Consider the following 17,912-nt stretch of genomic DNA (forward strand, 5'->3'; position numbering starts at 1 on the left):
ACCTACCTAGTGACACAGCAATGGGTCTGTCTAAACACCGAGGTTTCCTTTACTGGATTCAGAGATAGGAGGAGGTGGTGAGAGGACAAGGAACACATCCATGACAGGACGATGACATGGATTAGAAACGGAAAAGGCCCCCATCCCTCTGAAGCTCCACCCTCCCCTGCCCACAGACCAGTAACAAGAAAAGTCATTCGAGAGCTTGGCCGCTGAAGATACCTGCGTCCTCTACGGACTTTTGAAGAGCTTCTGCTAGTTCCTGGTCCGCAATGTCCTCCGGCCGCACGTCCTCTCGCCCAGCCCCGTATGCCAACCGGGCACACTCCGGTAACTCTCCCTCGGGGAGGAAGGTGGTCTGAGAGCCGGTGGTGCCGATCACGAGCACATTTTTCTTGAGGTCAATGGAACACTTAGAAGGAAGAAACCAAAGACTGAGGACAGTGGATAAAACGCCATGCAAAAAAATTATCATGAATTTAAATATTTAAGTTTTATTTTATCTTGAAATATTTTAAGCATTTAAAAAGTTCATAGCAGAATCATCTTCATAGGACACAGTTTACTTATTCATCTAACCCAAGCTCTATTCATTTCTGAACTTAAATGTAATACATGTTCATTGTAAAAATTTGGAAACATGCCAGGCATAATCAGTGGCCCCAAGTTTTAGAAACATGTAAGTGAGGGGTGCCTGGGTGGCTCAGTGGGTTAAAGCCTCTGCCTTCGGCTCAGGTCATGATCCCAGGGTCCTGGGATCGAGCCCCGCATCTGGCTCTCTGCTTAGCGGGGAGCCTGCTTCCTCCACTCTCTCTGGCTACTTGTGATTTCTGTCAAATAAATAAATAAAATCTTAAAAAAAAAAAGAAAGAAAGAAAGAAAAGAAACATGTAAGTGATTTTTTTATAAAACTGAGACATACTATTTGTACATTCACATTTACAATTTACATTTTGCTTATTGCATAAAGTACAACTTATATTTAAACTCTATACCAATGGTCTCAAAAGTGGTATATGGGCAAAGCCATCTCTACAAAAGTATTCTTTTTCTTTTTTAAGATTATTTATTTATTTATTTGACAGACAGAGGTCACAAGTAGGCAGAGAGACAGGCAGAGAGAGATGACCACCATGACCACCCAGGTGCCCCAACTGTTCTTTATTTCATACTTATGCTACCCTTTTTTTTGGTCTGTATATCTGTGTATTTGACATAGCACAGTACACACATACATGTTTCATATCAATCAAGTTGGAGAATACTCGTCTACACCATGACTAACAAGCAGAGAAAAACAGTGACGAGTTAAAAAACTGGGTTTTATTAACACATGCATTCACTCATCCCTTCCACTTAAAATTCTGCACCTTAATTAGACTATTCATGCAATGTTTTATAGAAATTTAGTAATAAAAATCTTTTTAAAGAGTACTAGTGACATAAAAATATTGACTAGATGTGAAATCTTGCTGTGAAAAATCTTACTACCCAGTGGACACTAATTGCATCTTTAATCAGAAGAGGTTATCTTTATACAAATTGTTAGGGTTCAGAGTGGAAATACAAATATCACTGCAAGCCAATGTATTTACAAATCATTCTCTCTGTACTAAAGAAGCTTTTCCATTCCGAACATCTCACGTACACCTTCCTCAATCCCACAGCTCTTCTGCCTAGCGAGTAGGGACTAAATGTATACTTGCAGCAGAAACATTACCATCGTGGCAGCCTTTGTGGCTCAGTGAGTTAAGTGTCTCAGGTCATGATCTCAGGGATGTGAGATCAAGCCCTACATCAGGCTCTGTGCTGGGCGTCGGGTCAGCTTAAGAGTCTCTCCTCTTGTCCTTTGGCCCCTCCCCCACCTCTCAAAAAAAATTACCATCATGTGTTGTCCAGATCCCTACGAACCCAACAAAAATTACCTGAGTTCCTATCAGAAACTAAAAATAACACACGAGAATAAAGTTGTCCAAATAATCTCAAACAGACGGCAAGATTAAAAAGATTCAGAGGGGAAAAAATAAAAAAGATTCAGAGAGATTTCACAAGAAGATATTCTGTTTCCACTGATACATAATTTCAAACCATGCATGATGACATCCTCCACTCAGGTCCTTTTCAGACTGGAGAAGCCACGGCTTTTCAGTTTTCCAGGATACACAACCGAGGGAGACAACGCGCTGATAACCGTGTAACACACGAAATGCCGACCCCGAGATGGAAGCAAAGCCCTGATTACCTGATGCCGCTTTAGCATGTCCAGTCCCAGAAGCATGTCCATGGGCTGCTCCTCAAGTATAGAGAACGAACACGCCAGGAAATCACCTTCAATCTGAACCTGAGCTAAAGCACATTAAGAAAAGAGATTATGGATTTCTATTTTAATCTGACTTACTCACTTATTTACTGTCACTGATTTTTGCCTCAAAAGCCTCACACAAGCTTTTGGAAATGTATCTACCATTCTGGGTCTTGCGTCCTGTAATCAGTCACAGCCACGGCAAAGCACGAAACAGGTGAGTTAAGTATGAAAATCCAGTAAGTGCAACCATCAGTTTGAAAGCCAGTGAAGGCACCAGCTTGTAAAGTGGATAGAGTAGAACCACCGAGAATATCCGGCTTGATGCAGGATACCATCAGGACACATGGTCGGCTGGTAAGGACAGCTGGCACTAAGGATGGCGACGGGAATCAGTTCCTCCAATATTAACTGCCTGCTTCCTACACACTTACAAAAGGCTTTCTAAAAGGGAAATAAGTGGGTGGCTCAGTGGGTTAAGCCTCTGCCTTCAGCTCAGGTCATGATCTCAGGGTTCTGAGATCGAGCCCCGAGTTGGGAATCCCTGCTCAGTGGGGAGTCTGCTTCCCCCTCCCTCTCTCTGCCTGCCGCTCTGCCTACTTGTGATCTCTGTCAAATAAATAAATTAAAAAAAAAAAAAAGAATTAAAAGGGAAATAAAATCTGTACACAAGTTAACCTCCAAAAAGCAAAATGTTTATTACTGCCTGTTATAATCAAGTCTGTATTTGCAAAAGTTGAGACAAACCAATGCCTGTCTTTGCCTGGAGTCTCTTGCTTTTGCCTCTTTATTAGTTCTCTTACTTTATATACAAATACACACACACACACACATATAATTACTTTGTTATTAAGTATATCTTTTTTAAAAAGGTCTATTTATTTTTTGAGAGAGAGCGTGCCAGTACACATGCTGGGGGAGGGACAAAGGGAGAAGCAGGCACCCCGCTGAGCAGGGAGCCAACTTGGGACTCGAACCTAGCACCCTGGGATCACAACCTGAGCCAAAGGCAAGCTCTCAACCGACTGAGCCACCCATGTGCCCTTGTTCTTACGTGTATCTTACAAACAGAAGAGTATATGAAATGTGTACAGTATAGAGCATAATAGAACAAAGATCGATGCATTTATTTCCCAGGTTAGGAAACACAAAGAACAGAAGTCCCCTATATCTTCCACTGATCACAACTAAGTGACTTCTCCAACCTTCACTACTATCCTGGTTTTTGTTTTCCTCATTCCCAGCTTTTTAAATAATCCTTACCAAGAAGATATTTGCAAACGACATATCAGATAAAGGGCTAGTATCCAAAATTTGTGAAGAACTTAGCAAACTCAACACCCAAAGAACAAATAACCCAATCAAGAAATGGGCAGAGACCATGAACAGACATTTCTGCAAAGAAGACATCCAGATGGCCAACAGACACATGAAAAAGTGCTCCACATCACTCGGCATCAGGGAAATACAAATCAAACCACAATGAGATACCACCTCACACCAGTCAGAATGGCTAAAATTAACACATCAGGAAATGACAGATGCTGGCAAGGATGTGGAGAAAGGGGAACCCTCCTACACTGTTGGTGGGAATGCAAGCTGGTGCAGCCTCTCTGGAAAACAGCATGGAGGTTCCTCAAAAAGCTGAAAATAGCTACCCTATGACCCAGCAATCGCACTACTGGGCATTTACCCTAAAGATACAAATGCAGTGATCCGAAGGGGCACGTGCACCTGAATGTTTATAGCAGCAAGGTCCACAATAGCCAAACTATGGAAAGAACCTAGATGTCCATCAGCAGATGAATGGATAAAGAAGATGTGGTGTATCTATACAATGGAATACTATGCAGCCATCAATAGAAATGAAATCTTGCCATCTGCGATGACATGGATGGAACTAGAGGGTGTTATGCTGAGCGAAATAAGTCAATCAGAGAAAGACAATTATCATCTGATCTCCCTGATATGAGGAATCTGAGAGGCAACGTAGGGGGTTTGGAGGGGTAGGGAAGGAAAAAATGAAACAAGATGGGATCGGGAGGGAGACAAACCATAAGAGACGCTTAATCTCACAAAACAAACTGGGGGTTGATGGGTGGCGGGTAGGGAGAGGGTGGCTGGGTTATGGACATTGGGGAGGGTCTGTGCTATGGTGAGTGCTGTGAAGTGTGTAAGCCTGATGATTCACAGACCTGTACCCTAATACTACTACTAATACATTAAAAGTTAATAAAAAATTAAAAAATTAAATGATAAATAATCCTTACCAGTTCTGTATGATTTCTAAGCATTACTATTTAACTTTGTGTTTTTGAACTACTACTTGCTTCTTTACTCAGAAAGTATTTTGAGATCTATCCCTGTACATATGACTCTGTTTCTTTCTCTACAAATCACCCTTTAGAGTACTCTAATGTCTAAGAGACCACAACTGATTTATTGATTCTATTGCTCCGGGACTTTCTGGATTGCTTTCAGGTTCATGCTGTCATAAGCAATGTCCCCTGAATATTCTGGTACTTGTCTCCTGGTGTGTATTCAGTTTCTCTGACAGTACATATACATATCAAAGAAAATGGAATCAGAGAATTCTAGGGGACATTAGGCTCAACTTTGCTGGGTGACGCTGAATTATTTTCTACAATGTTTTTAGCAGTGTATAAAACTTCCACTGCCCCACATTCTCATCAACATTTGGTATTATCAGATTTAAAATCTTGCTAATCTGGCAAGTAATTTTCTATTTCCCTGACTAATAATGAACAAATTTTCATATATTTAACCATTTGGGTTTCCTGTTCAATAGCACCTGGGGCATCTGGGTGGCTCAGTCGGTTAAGCATCTGACTTTGGCTCAGGTCATGATCCCAGGGTCCTTGCATCAGGCTCCGGCTTGGAGCAGAGTCTGCTTCTCCCTCTGCCCCTCCCCTCTGCTCCTGTTCACTTTCTAATTAGGAAAAAAAAAAAAAAAAGTAGTGCCTGTTCAGTCCTTTCTGTAATTTTTTTATAAAGTTGTTTTTTCTTTTTTTTTTAAGCGGGCTCCATGCCTAGTGCGAAGCCCAAAGCAGGGCTTGAACTCACGACCCTGAGATAAGACCTGAGTTGAGATCAAGAGGTGGACACTTAACTGAGCCACCCAGGCACCCCTATACTGTCTTTTTCACTGAGATGGAGGACAGAAAACTCACACAGAATGTACATATTCTGAATCTAAATCCTTTATTAGTCCTATGTGCTATAAAAATTCTTTCCTACTTTATGTTTGTTCACTTCCTTTATGCCTTTTGATAAAAGTTCTTAATCTTAATATGGCCAAATCTGTCAAGTAATTTCCTTCTTAACCTTTAAGGAACCCCTTCCCCAAGCAAGATATTCTCTTATATTTTTTCTAAAAGCTCTGACTTTGCCTTTCACATCAAGGTCTTTCATCAACCCTGAACTGACATTTATTTGTGTGTGTGAGAGACAAGGTCCAAGTTCCGATTCATTTTTTCCACATGGATACCCAGCTGTATGATACCCAGCACCTTTCCTGAAAACTTCCCTCTGCTGTGTAAGATTGCCTCTCTCATTTATCAAGGTTCATGTAAACGTGGGTCTGTTTCTGTTCTAGTACTTTGGTCTTGACATCTAGAAGGGGAAATTACTCCAGAGTATCTTGCCTATTCCTATAATAAACAGTCCATATAAAATTTTAAGTTAGCACATCATGTCTCACAAAAAAACAAAAAACAAAAAACCTGCTGAGATCTTAAGGGTATTACAATGACTCTGCTCTTGACAAATGTGGGAGAATTACCACTTTTGACATCCTGAGTCCTCTTATCTGTGACATAGCTCCCCTTTACTTAGATTTCCTTTATAATTGTAGGTTTTCTTCCTATCATAGCCACAGCTAAAAACGCCACAGCTTGCCCATCCACAAGGAAGGAGGACACGAGGGACTGGTACTTACTTTACTTCGTCCTATCACCTTCCTACTTAAAAACCACGGAAATTCTGAGAATTCAGACTCGGAAGCAACCACTGTGTGACAGTACAGGTCTACCGTGTGTAGGGGCGTATATGCAAGGAAGGTGTCTTTAAACTATTCTTAGTCTATACAAATCAACAAAAGAAAACCCAGAAACTCTAATAGACAAATATATTACAAAAGAAAGAGAGAAATGGGCAGAAACTACCACTTGCAATAAAAGAAAAGAAACTTACAATGAAAAAAAAAAAAAAACCAGCCTTTTTTAATCTGTACAGTAAGGGAGTAAAAACTACGAATCCTTGATTGTATAAGGACCTCAAGATGAACACTGATTCAGCACCGGGAGAGCCACTCTGGTATGGGTTAGAAATACATCAAGGGCCTTTAAGGATTCATAACCTTTGATTCAGTAGCTTCACTTACGGGAATCTTGACTAAGAAAAAATTAAAATGTGCATAAAACTACACAAAAATCCAATGCCATATTACAATAATAAAATATTGGGGGATAATTTTATCCTAAAAGTTGACCATTAAACCCATACAAGAGAATGCTATGCATCTGAATGATGCTTATGAAATACACAGTAATAGTGAGAAAATGTTATTTTTTCATAAAATGGTGTAAGTTTCTATGTTATATGACCACTTTTTTTTTTTAATGAACTCTTTTCTCAGCACAACTGTGACTGTAAGCTGAACTTTTTTTTTTTTTTTTAAAGATTTTTATTTATCCATTTTACAGAGAGACAGATACCACAAGTAGGCAGAGAAGAGGGCGGGGGGTGGGGGGAGAAGCAGGCTCCCTGTTGAACAGAGAGCCTGATGCAGGGCTCCATCCCAAGACCCTGAGATCATGACATGAGCCAAAAGCAGAGGCTTAAACCACTGAGCCACCCAGGTGCCCCTATACGACCACTTTTTTCTTTTTTTTAAGATTTTTTATTTATTGGACATAGAGAGAGAGGTTTCAAGTAGGCAAAGCAGCAGGCAGAGAGAGAGAGGGGGAAGCAGGCTCCCCGCTGAGCAGAGAGCCTGATGCGGGGCTGGATCCCAGGACCCTGATATCATGACCCGAGGTGAAGGCAGAGGCTTTAACCCAGGTGCCCCATATATGACCACTTTTTTTTGCAAGAACAAAATGCATGGAAAATAGGCCAGAAGGAGATTAAGTCCAAATGGTACCTAGTGATTGAGTCTCACTCAAAAGGATTTAAATTATTAAGAAAAAAAAAAACAATTTTGGTTAGAGATGAAGGACTGAACACATGTATTTACCTCCATTTACTCCTTAAAAATTTACAATAAAATTGTTTTTTTAAGGTACAGATCACTAAGGACAAAAAGCATGGACACAACAACTGAAACATAATTTTGGAACAGAAAGCAGAGGACAGTAAGGAAAACAGGGAAGCAAGCCAGTTCGTATCTCAGAACTCCCCAGAGGTGATGAATAAGGACCTGTGCAAACAGGGGTAGAGGTGGGTCCAGAGCAGGAAGACTGGTCAAAGTCTCTATGGGAGGCACAGTTAGATCTTGGGGTTCTCTCTGCTCAGTCAGGTGACTTCCTCCCTTCACCCACAGCAGACCAGGGGTTTATTTTCTCAAGAGGGCAATACAGAGGTGGGCACGGAGGGAGACAGAGATACAGCAAGCAGGTAACTGAAACCCAGGGGGATGAAGTGTAAGTTTACTGAGCTTCTAGCCCTCTTCTCCCTTTCAACTTCCAGATCCCCCACCAACCACCATGACTGCCCACCCAAGTCATCTTCCAAATAGCCTTCTGGTGTCCCAGTCTTCACTACGAGCAGATGCCAAGGATCACCAGACGTTTGAGAAAAGCATCTAACACAGAAGTCAAATAAATGCAAAATGTAATAGAAAGGTTGGAAGGCAAGGTTGAGGAAATCTGGCAAACAATTAACACACCCAGGACACATGAAGAAAGAGGAAAAGAAGAAAACGAGAAGACAAGCCCAGGATAGATGGGTTATTCCACCCAAACAACAGACATCCGGGAGGTGGGAGGGTGCAAGGAGTGAAAAGGACGCAGCACAGCGGAAGACAGATCTACACCTGAGTACAACCCCGCGAAATTTCAGAACACCGAGGTCAGAGAAGAGTCTGCAAGCTTCAGAAATGGAAAAGAAATCTTTCACATAAAGGATTAAGAATTGGGACAGCAGCCAGCTTCTCTACAGCAACACTGACAAAAACTGTGGAAAACAAAGATGATTTCCAACTTAGCCAGACTGGTAGAATACAAGGAAAAAAAGACAAGCTCTGATATTTAAGGACTCAGTTTCCTCCCTTACTTTCTCTTGGGAAGCTACTGGAAGCTGTACTCTAACAGACTTAGGAGCAAGAGTACAAAGAGTGAGAGAAGGGATGTGCGTGATCCGATCTAACAGCAAGGGGAAAGCGGCCTTGGAGACCCAGGAAGGGAGCTTCTGTGACAGCAGCTGTGGCACAGCTCTGGACACCCGTCCAGTCTCCAGAAGAACGGTCAACAGGACGAAATGCATAAGGAAGATTTACACAACTAGGTAAGTGTTTGGGGATTGAGTAACACATAGAATCCCAAATGACCAAATTCCAAATGACTGAAACAAAAGAATTATTACAAGAAACACAATACTAGACACAAACGGAAAAACAACCACTTTCAATTAGATGGCTCAGCTCTCTACAGTATTTACATATCAGTAACAGCACAACACACACGTTATTTTGAAATATGGAGGCAGGCACCAAAAGAAATGAGCTATAATAGTTGAAAGGGATTCTAAGGAGCAGGAACACGGAAGTACACAGTGACTGATCTTCTTATAACCAGCTAGAACATGTACATGTGTAATAGAACAGAGGATTTAACATTTCTGGGGATTAGGCTTGCCAGAGCAGATATACTTATGTAGAATAAATTTTTAAGAATCTGCTACTCTGAAAAGACTCCCGCAGTGCCTTTGCTCACCTAGATGTACCCTTCCAATAATCTTCTGGGTGCCCACTCCTTTGGCGATCCCTGCCCACCGACGGTCCACCAGCCTCATTATGTTACACCTTTCTGCACAAGCTTGGCTCATAATAGTCATCTGGGCACCTGGAGGTGGAGGGAAACATCAGAGAATAAAAACAAAGCCCACACTTGTGTTAAGATTAAAAAAATGCAGCCTGAAATAGGGCAGAGAGCAAATACACCCCCAGGCTTTCGTCTGAGTACAATTACTCACACCTAGCTTAAGCTAGTCCTTAGCTGTTCCCACTACACTGAATTCAACTTTCAATTCCAGGCTGGAATCTGAAACAGTGTAGAAACCTGGCAGGGAGCGAAAGAATACTTTGTTGAAATGTAATAATTGGATGACATTTTAAAACTTTACAGACAGAAAGCAAAACCAACTGGAAGGGACTTCCAGAAAGTCGAACCAGTGTCTACAGATAGGGAACGCTAAGGTAAGCGCCACTTCACGCTCAGATCCGTCTTCACCAAGTATCTCTAAACATCTTATCAGATTATTTTTACTTCAAACTCTGGGACAGTGTAATTTACCAGGTGAAACCTGCCGTCTCTTGAACAAGGAAGAGCTGAACTCCCTATCTCTGCACCAACAAGCATGCCCCAGGGCAAGAGGGCAGTCAGGGTCCTTTCCTGCGTGTGTTCACCCATGCGGCCAGAGGGTCCTGAGCAGGAGACAGTCTCTGTTTCCCCTACATGTAGTCCTAGTCTCCCACGGACTCTAGTCTATCGCCGTGTGCTGGACATTTCCTTCTCGAAGCCAACAGGTATAAAGCCCTTTCTCCCCCAAGTAGTGCTCACCTCAGATTTCTCTTACCAATGAAATTACTTTCCTGCAACATAAAACTCGGCACTGTTCACGTGTGACTCCCTGTCTTTCAGCCTTCTCCCCACTCTCAGACTCTGCTCCAACCCTGTGAGTAAGTTTTATGCAATCTCTATTTCTGACCTTCCTTCTTCTAATTATAGCAACCAGCGCAGCTCACCCCCTATTCCCCTCACTAGTGGACAATTTTTCTGGTTTCCAAACCACTCTGCAGAGGTATAATTTAAAGCAAGGAAATAGTTCTGACGCTGACCCTGAGGGATACAGAATTTCCAGATCTGTCACTGTTTTTAGTCTTAAAAAATCCTCAACAGCTCCTCCTCTTTGTGAGATCAGCCTCACACCCCCTCGCCACAGCTGCACAGTCCACCTCATCCCAGCCGAAGTGCCCCCAGCTGCTACAGACCGATGTCTGTGTCCCCCCCAAAACTCCTATGTTGAAACCATTACGTTCCTAATGCGACTGCATTAGCAGGTGGGGTGTGTGGGAGGGGATCAGGTCATGGAGGTGAAACTCTCCGGAATGGGATGAGTGTCCTTGTGCAAGAGACCCCAGAGAGCGCCCTCACTCTTTTGCCATGTGAGGACACAGCGAGAAGGTGAACATCTGCGACCTTGAAGTGGGTCCTCAGCAGACACTGAACCTGCCTGTACCTTTGTCCGGAACTCCCCAGCCTCCAGAACTAGGAGAAGGAAATCTGTTGTGTATAAGCCGCCCCCCCCCAGTTGATGGTATTCTTTTATAGCAGCCCAAAAAGATGCAGCTATCAGCCTTTCACTCTGTTCTAAACCCCTCACTTCGACAGGAGCCAGTTGTTCCCTCTGCCTCTCACTCCTGCTGACCCTCCTACAGAGAGTGCCCCCCCCACTTTCTCTGACTCCCACTCATGCTCAAGGCCCAGGTCAAACCACGCCTCCTCTGCAGCTGACCGGCCTTGCCCAGTGCTCTCCCCTCTCACTCAATCCCATCACTTCCCACTCACTTTACTCACCAGGCACCTGACACTTTATGGGCACTAAAAGCTCTTGGCATTTAAGGAAGGTTAGAGTCAAGAAGGTCCAGCAAAAAGGAAGGAAAAGAAAACTGGAGAAAGCGATCTCTCTTTTCTTCCTCTCTCCCCTTTCTACTGCACAAAAGCTACTTACTGTTGTAGAGTAAGCGAGCCCAAGACAAGAAGGGCCCCTTTCAACACTCTCCTGCCTTTTCTCAAGCCTCGGCCCCAAGCCCCTTCCTCTGCCTGTGGACACAGGGCAGTTCCGATGCCCGCTCTGGGGGGAAGCCACGCCTGAGCGGCCCAGACGGCTAGCCAACATGCATCTGATTTTTGTGGTCACTGAGCTGTGGTATCAAACAGATCTGGGGCTGAATCTGAAGTCCACGACTCACGGGCTCTGTCTACCTGAAGAGCAACATCACCTAAGTTTTCTCATCTACAAAACAGGGTTAATAGCTGAACACAGCTCCCTGGGATAACCTGAAGGTTAAGTGAAATTAAGATGATCTATTTTAAGCACCGAGTGTGCTGCCTGGCACACGGTAAGGGCTCAGTAAACGTTGAATGTTACCCTTAGGGTCTCTTATGTACGCATTTGTCTCTCTCACTCATACGAGCCCCATGAAGCTCCAGTTGGTGAGTCTTCCTCCCAAACACTCCGCGCAAGTGCCCCGCCTACGGCATTCAACAGACACTTTTTAAACTGACTAATCAGCAAATGTACTGATACGTTCTCTCAGGAACGTATGTATCTCAAGACACAAACACCTAGCATGAGCTCAGATAGCTGTGGATGAACGAATGCAGGAAAGTCGTACTTGAACAGGGCCTTTCACTACTCCAGGAGCTCATCCCACCACCTCACAGGCTGAGCGAGCTACCCAGGATTAAGACACATGAGACCAATGAGCCACACCCATGAGGTGCTCTGCATGGTCTGACTGAAAAGCAGTTACTACTGCGAGAAAAGGTACCAGCTGGTACAGGCACTATTCACAATCTCAGGTGGGGAACTCCCTGTCTGCTGACCTAGGGGTCAAGTTCTCCCAGGGCAAGAGCCCTGATTCAAACATGCTTCGACTTCTCGCAGCTCCCGGCAAAGGGCTGCCATACAGACCATGATGAGGTACTGGTCTGACCTACACCCCACATAGCTGCCTCTCACGGCTCCTTCTTCTAAACCCATGTACTCGCAAACTTCTTACAGAGGTATCCCAAAAATTCAGGATGCCCAATCAGGGGGTAGGAAGATAAAGGACATACTGCATGATACAAAACCAATGAAGAAATGATTAAGAAATAAATCTGTTACAAACAAAAGGTGGGCAAGTGAGGTGACCCCCAGGCTCGTTAGCAGTCCAGGCTACTGCCCGCTTTCACAGGCACCAGACCCCCCTTCTCCCCGTGTCAGGTCAGAATGTCGGACAGACAGCAGAGACAAAGACCAAGATGTCACCTGAGTCAACGAAGGCTTTCACAGGGTGTCCGTTCACTTTGCAGTTAATATAAAGCATCACTACTTGGCCAAAACTTTCAGGAGCCTCTTCCATAGCTATCGTCATGTTTTCCTCAATGTTCTGTTGCCTGTAACACACCAAAACCAAGCACAGTAAGATCATTATTTCCAGGAAGGGGAATCTATTTCAAAGTCACAACATTCAAAACAGACTTGGCTTTCTCTTCAACGAGCAGCTGAGCGGCAGACGCAGAGATGCTGAACTTCGAGAAGACCCTGGCGGGCAAGACCATCACCCTCGAGGTTGAGCCCAGTGACACCAGTGAGAGCATCAAAGCCAAAATCCAAGTCAAGGGGAGCATCCCACCTGAGAGCAGGGTCTGATTTTACGTGCAAAGCGCTGACGGACGGACACTCTGACGATAGCAGCCGCAGAGTCCAGCCTGCGCCTGGTGCTCTGTCTGTGGGGCGGCGCCGTCGAGCCTTCCCCCCGCCAGCTGGCCCAGACACACACCCGCGGCAAGATCATCGGCCGCCAGCGCTTTGCCTGCCCACACCCACACGCTGTCCACCGCTGCAAGAACTGCGGCCACACCAGCCCCCTGCGCCCCAAGAAGGAGGTCATATAAGGCCACCCCACCGGCTCTTCCTTTGCCTGCAGGGCAGCCTCCTGCCCGAGCCCCAAGGCCTTGGAACCTCCATAGCTTTCCTTTCACTAAACTGACTGGGGGAAAAAAAACCAACCCAACATCTGTACACCTCTTTCGCCGCTATTATAGTAGCTGAGTCATGGAAATGGGTACCGGTGCTCTCTCTTGGAACAGGTGAGGCGGTGAGATGCAGCTGGCAGCAAATCTGAAGGCCTGCACATGGCTTTCTCACACCAAACAGTTCTGCTCCCTTTCTGAGCTCAGAAACAGGAATAAACCTCCGGAGTATAAGGGTCACGACATTTTAATTCTGTAGAATGTGAGAATTTCATGAATGCTTCAATTTTAACAGAGGATTTACTGGACATCTGGGTACATTTCCCATGTCAGGTGCGTTAGAAATAGTTGGCAAATATAATATATGGGTGTTAACAGTCTGTACTGTGTCTCTGCTTAATCCCCGAGACTGGGTTTTCTACCTGTACGTGAACGTAGCAGCTCCGATTGTAGTGTGGCTGAGAGATGGAGAACATCTAGAACAGTGTTGACAGAAGAGCAGATGCTGAGCAAATGTCTCTCTAGTTACCTGCTATCGCTCAGAAAACCACACACACACACACATACACAGAGCACACAGTTCACTTGTCTGTCAAACCATTCCTCCAAACACCAGACATATTCTATTCCCACATAAGAAAAGGATATAAAAGGGGGTTCTAGCTTTCTCCAACCTCCCGTACCTTCATTCCCAACCTCCTTTTAAAAACACCAAACGCAAAAACAAACAAACAAACAAACACCAAATGCTACCAACATAAATGAGAACAAGGGCGGGGGCTGGGCCAAGTACCTGAAGACTGAGGCACAAACAGAATGGGGCCCCAGACTGGGGATAAATTATACCAGTTTGGACCACCATCCGTTTGTGTGAACAAACCCCCATGGGATGGGGCGCCTGGCTGGCTCAGCGGGTTAAGCCGCTGCCTTCAGCTCACGTCATGATCCCAGGGTCCTGGGATCGAGCCCCGCATCTGGCTCCCTGCTCAGCAGACAGCCTACTTCTCACTCTCCCTCCGCCTGTTGCTCTGCCTACTTGTACTCTCTCTCTCTGTCAAATAAATAAAAACCTTTAAAAAAAAGAAAAAAACAAAACACCCCCATGGAAGCGCAGCCGCACTGCTGGTCTCCGAGTGGTCGTGTCAGGTAGGTCCGCGCTGGCACCGCACTGGCACAAATGAGCCCTTGCGACAGAGACAGCAGGGCCTGCAAACCCTAAAGTATTTACTGCCTGGCACTCCATGGGAAGCTTGCCAACCCCTGCTCTAAACTGCGGTGCCTGTCCTTTTCATAGTAATACTCCCCCTCAACTGAACTGATCATTTTATCAGCCATTCTGTAATAATACACGAAATTTTTCAGGAAATCGAAGGCACGCTTATTTAGTCTAGGGAAATACGCAAGCTCGCGTACCCCAGTGCAGTTGCACCCTGGGTAATTACTGGTGCAGCGTACCAAAGAAAACTGCAGGAAGCACTTGACAGAATTACACGGCTCTTCTCTGATGCCACATTCTTAAATTTAGAAATGAACTAAAATTAGTTGTATACTCCTGACCTTGCACTGACTCCAACCAAGTTAAATTTCAGCAAAATCAGATTCTGAGATAATACCAGTCATTTTGGCTATTCTGGGTTCTATATGTGGAGAATCTCTTGAGAAGCACAAGGTATTCTTTAAAAGAGTGTACACGGGGCGCCTGGGTGGCTCAGTGGGTTAAGCCTCTGCCTTCAGCTCAGGTCATGATCTCAGGGTCCTGGGATCAAGCCCTGCACCGGGCTCTCTGCTCAGCGGGGAGTCTGCTTCCCCACCCCTCGCCTGCCTCTCTGCCTACTTGTGATCTCTGTCAAATAAATAAATAAAATCTTTTAAAAAAATTAAAAAAAAAAAAAAAGAGTGTACACATTACCCCAGTTCCTTAATCTTCCCCCACTCCCCCGCAAGACACACAAACATGCCCCCTCTCACTGCTACTCTGCCAACAGGGCAGTGTCAGGGTCTGGCTATGATGCCTCCCCACTTTCCTTCCCACCGCTCCTGCTTCCTGGATTGAACATGTCTGTTCTTCAGAATTATGTCAAGTTCCCTTAGAGCTGCAATGGAGTCTAGTTCAGAGAACACAAATGTCTTTCTATTTCTCTGGGTAGATTTAACTAGTGAGATGTTTTTTTCAAAGATATTCATATACTAATATACTGATGCAATTAATGTGGGCACTTCATCAAAAAGAACAAGAATGGCTTGGGGCTGTCAACTGATTCTGACAAATAACTTAAATTTCCCTGATTTCAGATGTAGTCAGAGAAACAAAAAATAAAATAACCATTATTTGACTTCCAAGCTGACAGTATAATATAATGACCAAGTTGGGCTTCATTCGAGTAACAAAAGACTATGACTGCAAAGAACATAGTTCTTCATATACAGCAGTCCCCCCTTGTCTGCAAGGGATAGAGTCCATGACCCCCAGTGGACACCCGATACCACAAAGAGTACCAAATCCTACACATATACTATGTTTCTTCCTGTGTACGTACACCTACGATAAAGCTTCGTTCATCAGTGAAGTACAGTGAGAAGCAACAATAACCAATAATAAAATAGAAAAATTGTAATATTCTGTAGTAAACATTCTATGAATGCATTTCTCTCAAAACACCTTACTGTACTGTACTCATGCTTCTCACGGTGATGTGGGATGATAAAACGCCTACGTGGTAAGATGAAGTGAGATGAACGGCATAGGTTTTGTGACATGGTATGACGCTCCTACTGATCTTCTGATCTGCTTGGAGACTATAGTTAACCACAGAAAACCAAGAACACGGAAAAGGCAGGGAAGACTATACTAAGGCCTTCACCATTTGCAACAAAAACGGAATGGGGGTGGGGGGCAGCTGTCCTTCCATTCTAAGGGGCTGAAGAGCATCTAGCTCGTGACTAGTAATGTGACCAAGGCTGGCATCAGCATCACTGTACCTGCTCTGGCCCTACCTCTTAAGATTCTGATCCATCAGATTTGAGGGTAGAGCACAAGCACCTACAGTTTTAAAGCCTTTTATGTGATTTTAATGCAGCCCCAGGTGAGAACCACAGCATTAGGGAAGCTAGAGCTGTCCACTGAGGCCAGTGCAAGAGCTGCAGGAGGCAAACAGACCTAGGACCACAGAGTTCCATCTGTCCAGAGATCGCTCTCTGATCCAAGATTGCACCCAAGCCTGGGTTTAATTTAACCAGGGCTCACGCATTATGTCTAAGGACGGAGACCGCAGTCAGGCAGCCTGTAGAGCCGCCCAAACAGTCTCACCAAGCAGGGACCACTGCTCAGTCCCGGAGTCATCTACTTGCAGCTGCTCTGCTGACGCACTGTGGGCCAGTCCCGGAGTCTTCACTCAACTTTTAGAAGAGAACGTCATTAAGTTAGGTACTTGTACCACTGTCATATGTTGAATCAACACGTGAGGAAAACGGAAGAGGAAAGAAGACCTAAAAGGCGGAACTGCTCTCTCAAATACAAAAACAAGGAGGCTGCTTCAGAGCAGATACCCGACTGACACCGGGTCACCTGTGATTTGGGAACTCTGGATTCTCTAAAGCTTGCTCTTTAGGAAAAGGGTCATTACCTTATATCTTCTTCTATTTTTGCCTGAGCTTCAAGATCAAAAGGGTCAGCAGAAAAGAGACGAATCCTTTCTTGCTCTCTCCGGGCTCGGTCCTGCTGCTGCTCCACCAGGACCCTAGAAAATTTCTCTACAAAAATAAGGGAGAAAATCTTGAGTACCGCTCTATTTCCATTCTTCATTAGTACTCTTCCAGATCAAACAGTTTCTCAAGATATAACTGTAAAGAGATGCAGAAAGGATGCCTAAGAATTATTTTAAATGAGCAATTACATTACAAATACATTGCTATTTTCTGAGGCAAGACTACCTACGTCACCTAAATTTAATATGAAGTACACGTCACCTAAATTTAATATGAAGAAATTAAGTCTTTGCAAAAATCATTTCTTCCTGTAAGAAGTTATCCATTGTAGTGTCTTTACCCAGAGATAACAATATTTCAGTTGAAATGAATGGAAATGACTATCTGTGTGGCAGATAATGGCTGCGTTGCTTTCCTCCCGGCTGCCCTTATGAACCTATTACCTAGAGATAAAACAGCATGACAACAGGGGATGTTGTCCGTGGTATTGTAAAAGTGTTTGTGTGGTGACAAGCAGTGTGTCTGCAGCGAGCACAACTAAGGCACAGACTTGAATCACGGTGTTGTACACGTGAACTACGGTAACGTTGTGTGTCAACTATATTTCAATTAAAAAACAAAAAACCCGGGGTGCCTGGGTGGCTCAGTGGGTTAAAGCCTCTGCCTTCAGCTCAGGTCGTGGTCCCGGGGTCCTGGGATCGAGCCCCACGTCGGGCTCTCTGCTTGGCAGGGAGCCTGCTTCCTCCTCTCTCTCTGCCTGCCTCTCTACCTACTTGTGATCTCTGTCTGTCAAATAAATAAATAAAATCTTAAAAAAAAAAAAAAAAACCATCACCATCACCACCACCACCACTGAAAACCATGTGCCACAACCCTGTTTTTCCTCTAGTTTCATTCCCTTTATAGCACCCTCTGCCTTAAGC

At 44.4% G+C, this 17,912-nt stretch overlaps 2 protein-coding genes across 5 annotated transcripts in view; one reads left to right on the plus strand and one right to left on the minus strand.

Moving 5' to 3' along the window:
* LOC111154635 (protein DDI1 homolog 2) overlaps positions 1-17,912 on the minus strand; it is a 39,854-nt gene that overhangs the window by 9,964 nt on the left and 11,978 nt on the right. For 2 of the 4 annotated variants that reach the window (XM_022514379.1, XM_022514382.1), the window contains exons 4-8: positions 16,908-17,034; positions 12,578-12,705; positions 9,256-9,384; positions 2,243-2,346; positions 223-412 (exon numbers count right to left, since the gene is read on the minus strand). In XM_022514379.1, the coding sequence (XP_022370087.1) occupies positions 223-412; positions 2,243-2,346; positions 9,256-9,384; positions 12,578-12,705; positions 16,908-17,034 (678 nt within the window). Of the gene's footprint in view, positions 1-193; positions 413-2,242; positions 2,347-9,255; positions 9,385-12,577; positions 12,706-16,907; positions 17,035-17,912 lie in introns of those variants that run through there. The other 2 variants (XM_022514381.1, XM_022514383.1) reach the window with 2 other exon arrangements.
* LOC111154816 (ubiquitin-60S ribosomal protein L40-like) lies at positions 12,833-13,206 on the plus strand. The gene is made up of 2 exons (XM_022514741.1): positions 12,833-12,935; positions 13,013-13,206. The coding sequence occupies exons 1-2, from the start codon at positions 12,833-12,835 to the stop codon at positions 13,204-13,206; spliced, it is 297 nt and encodes a 98-aa protein (XP_022370449.1).

Source organism: Enhydra lutris, unplaced genomic scaffold, assembly GCF_002288905.1.
Source record: "Enhydra lutris kenyoni isolate GAN:26980312 unplaced genomic scaffold, ASM228890v2 scaffoldscaffold38, whole genome shotgun sequence".
Lineage (NCBI taxonomy): Eukaryota > Metazoa > Chordata > Mammalia > Carnivora > Mustelidae > Enhydra > Enhydra lutris.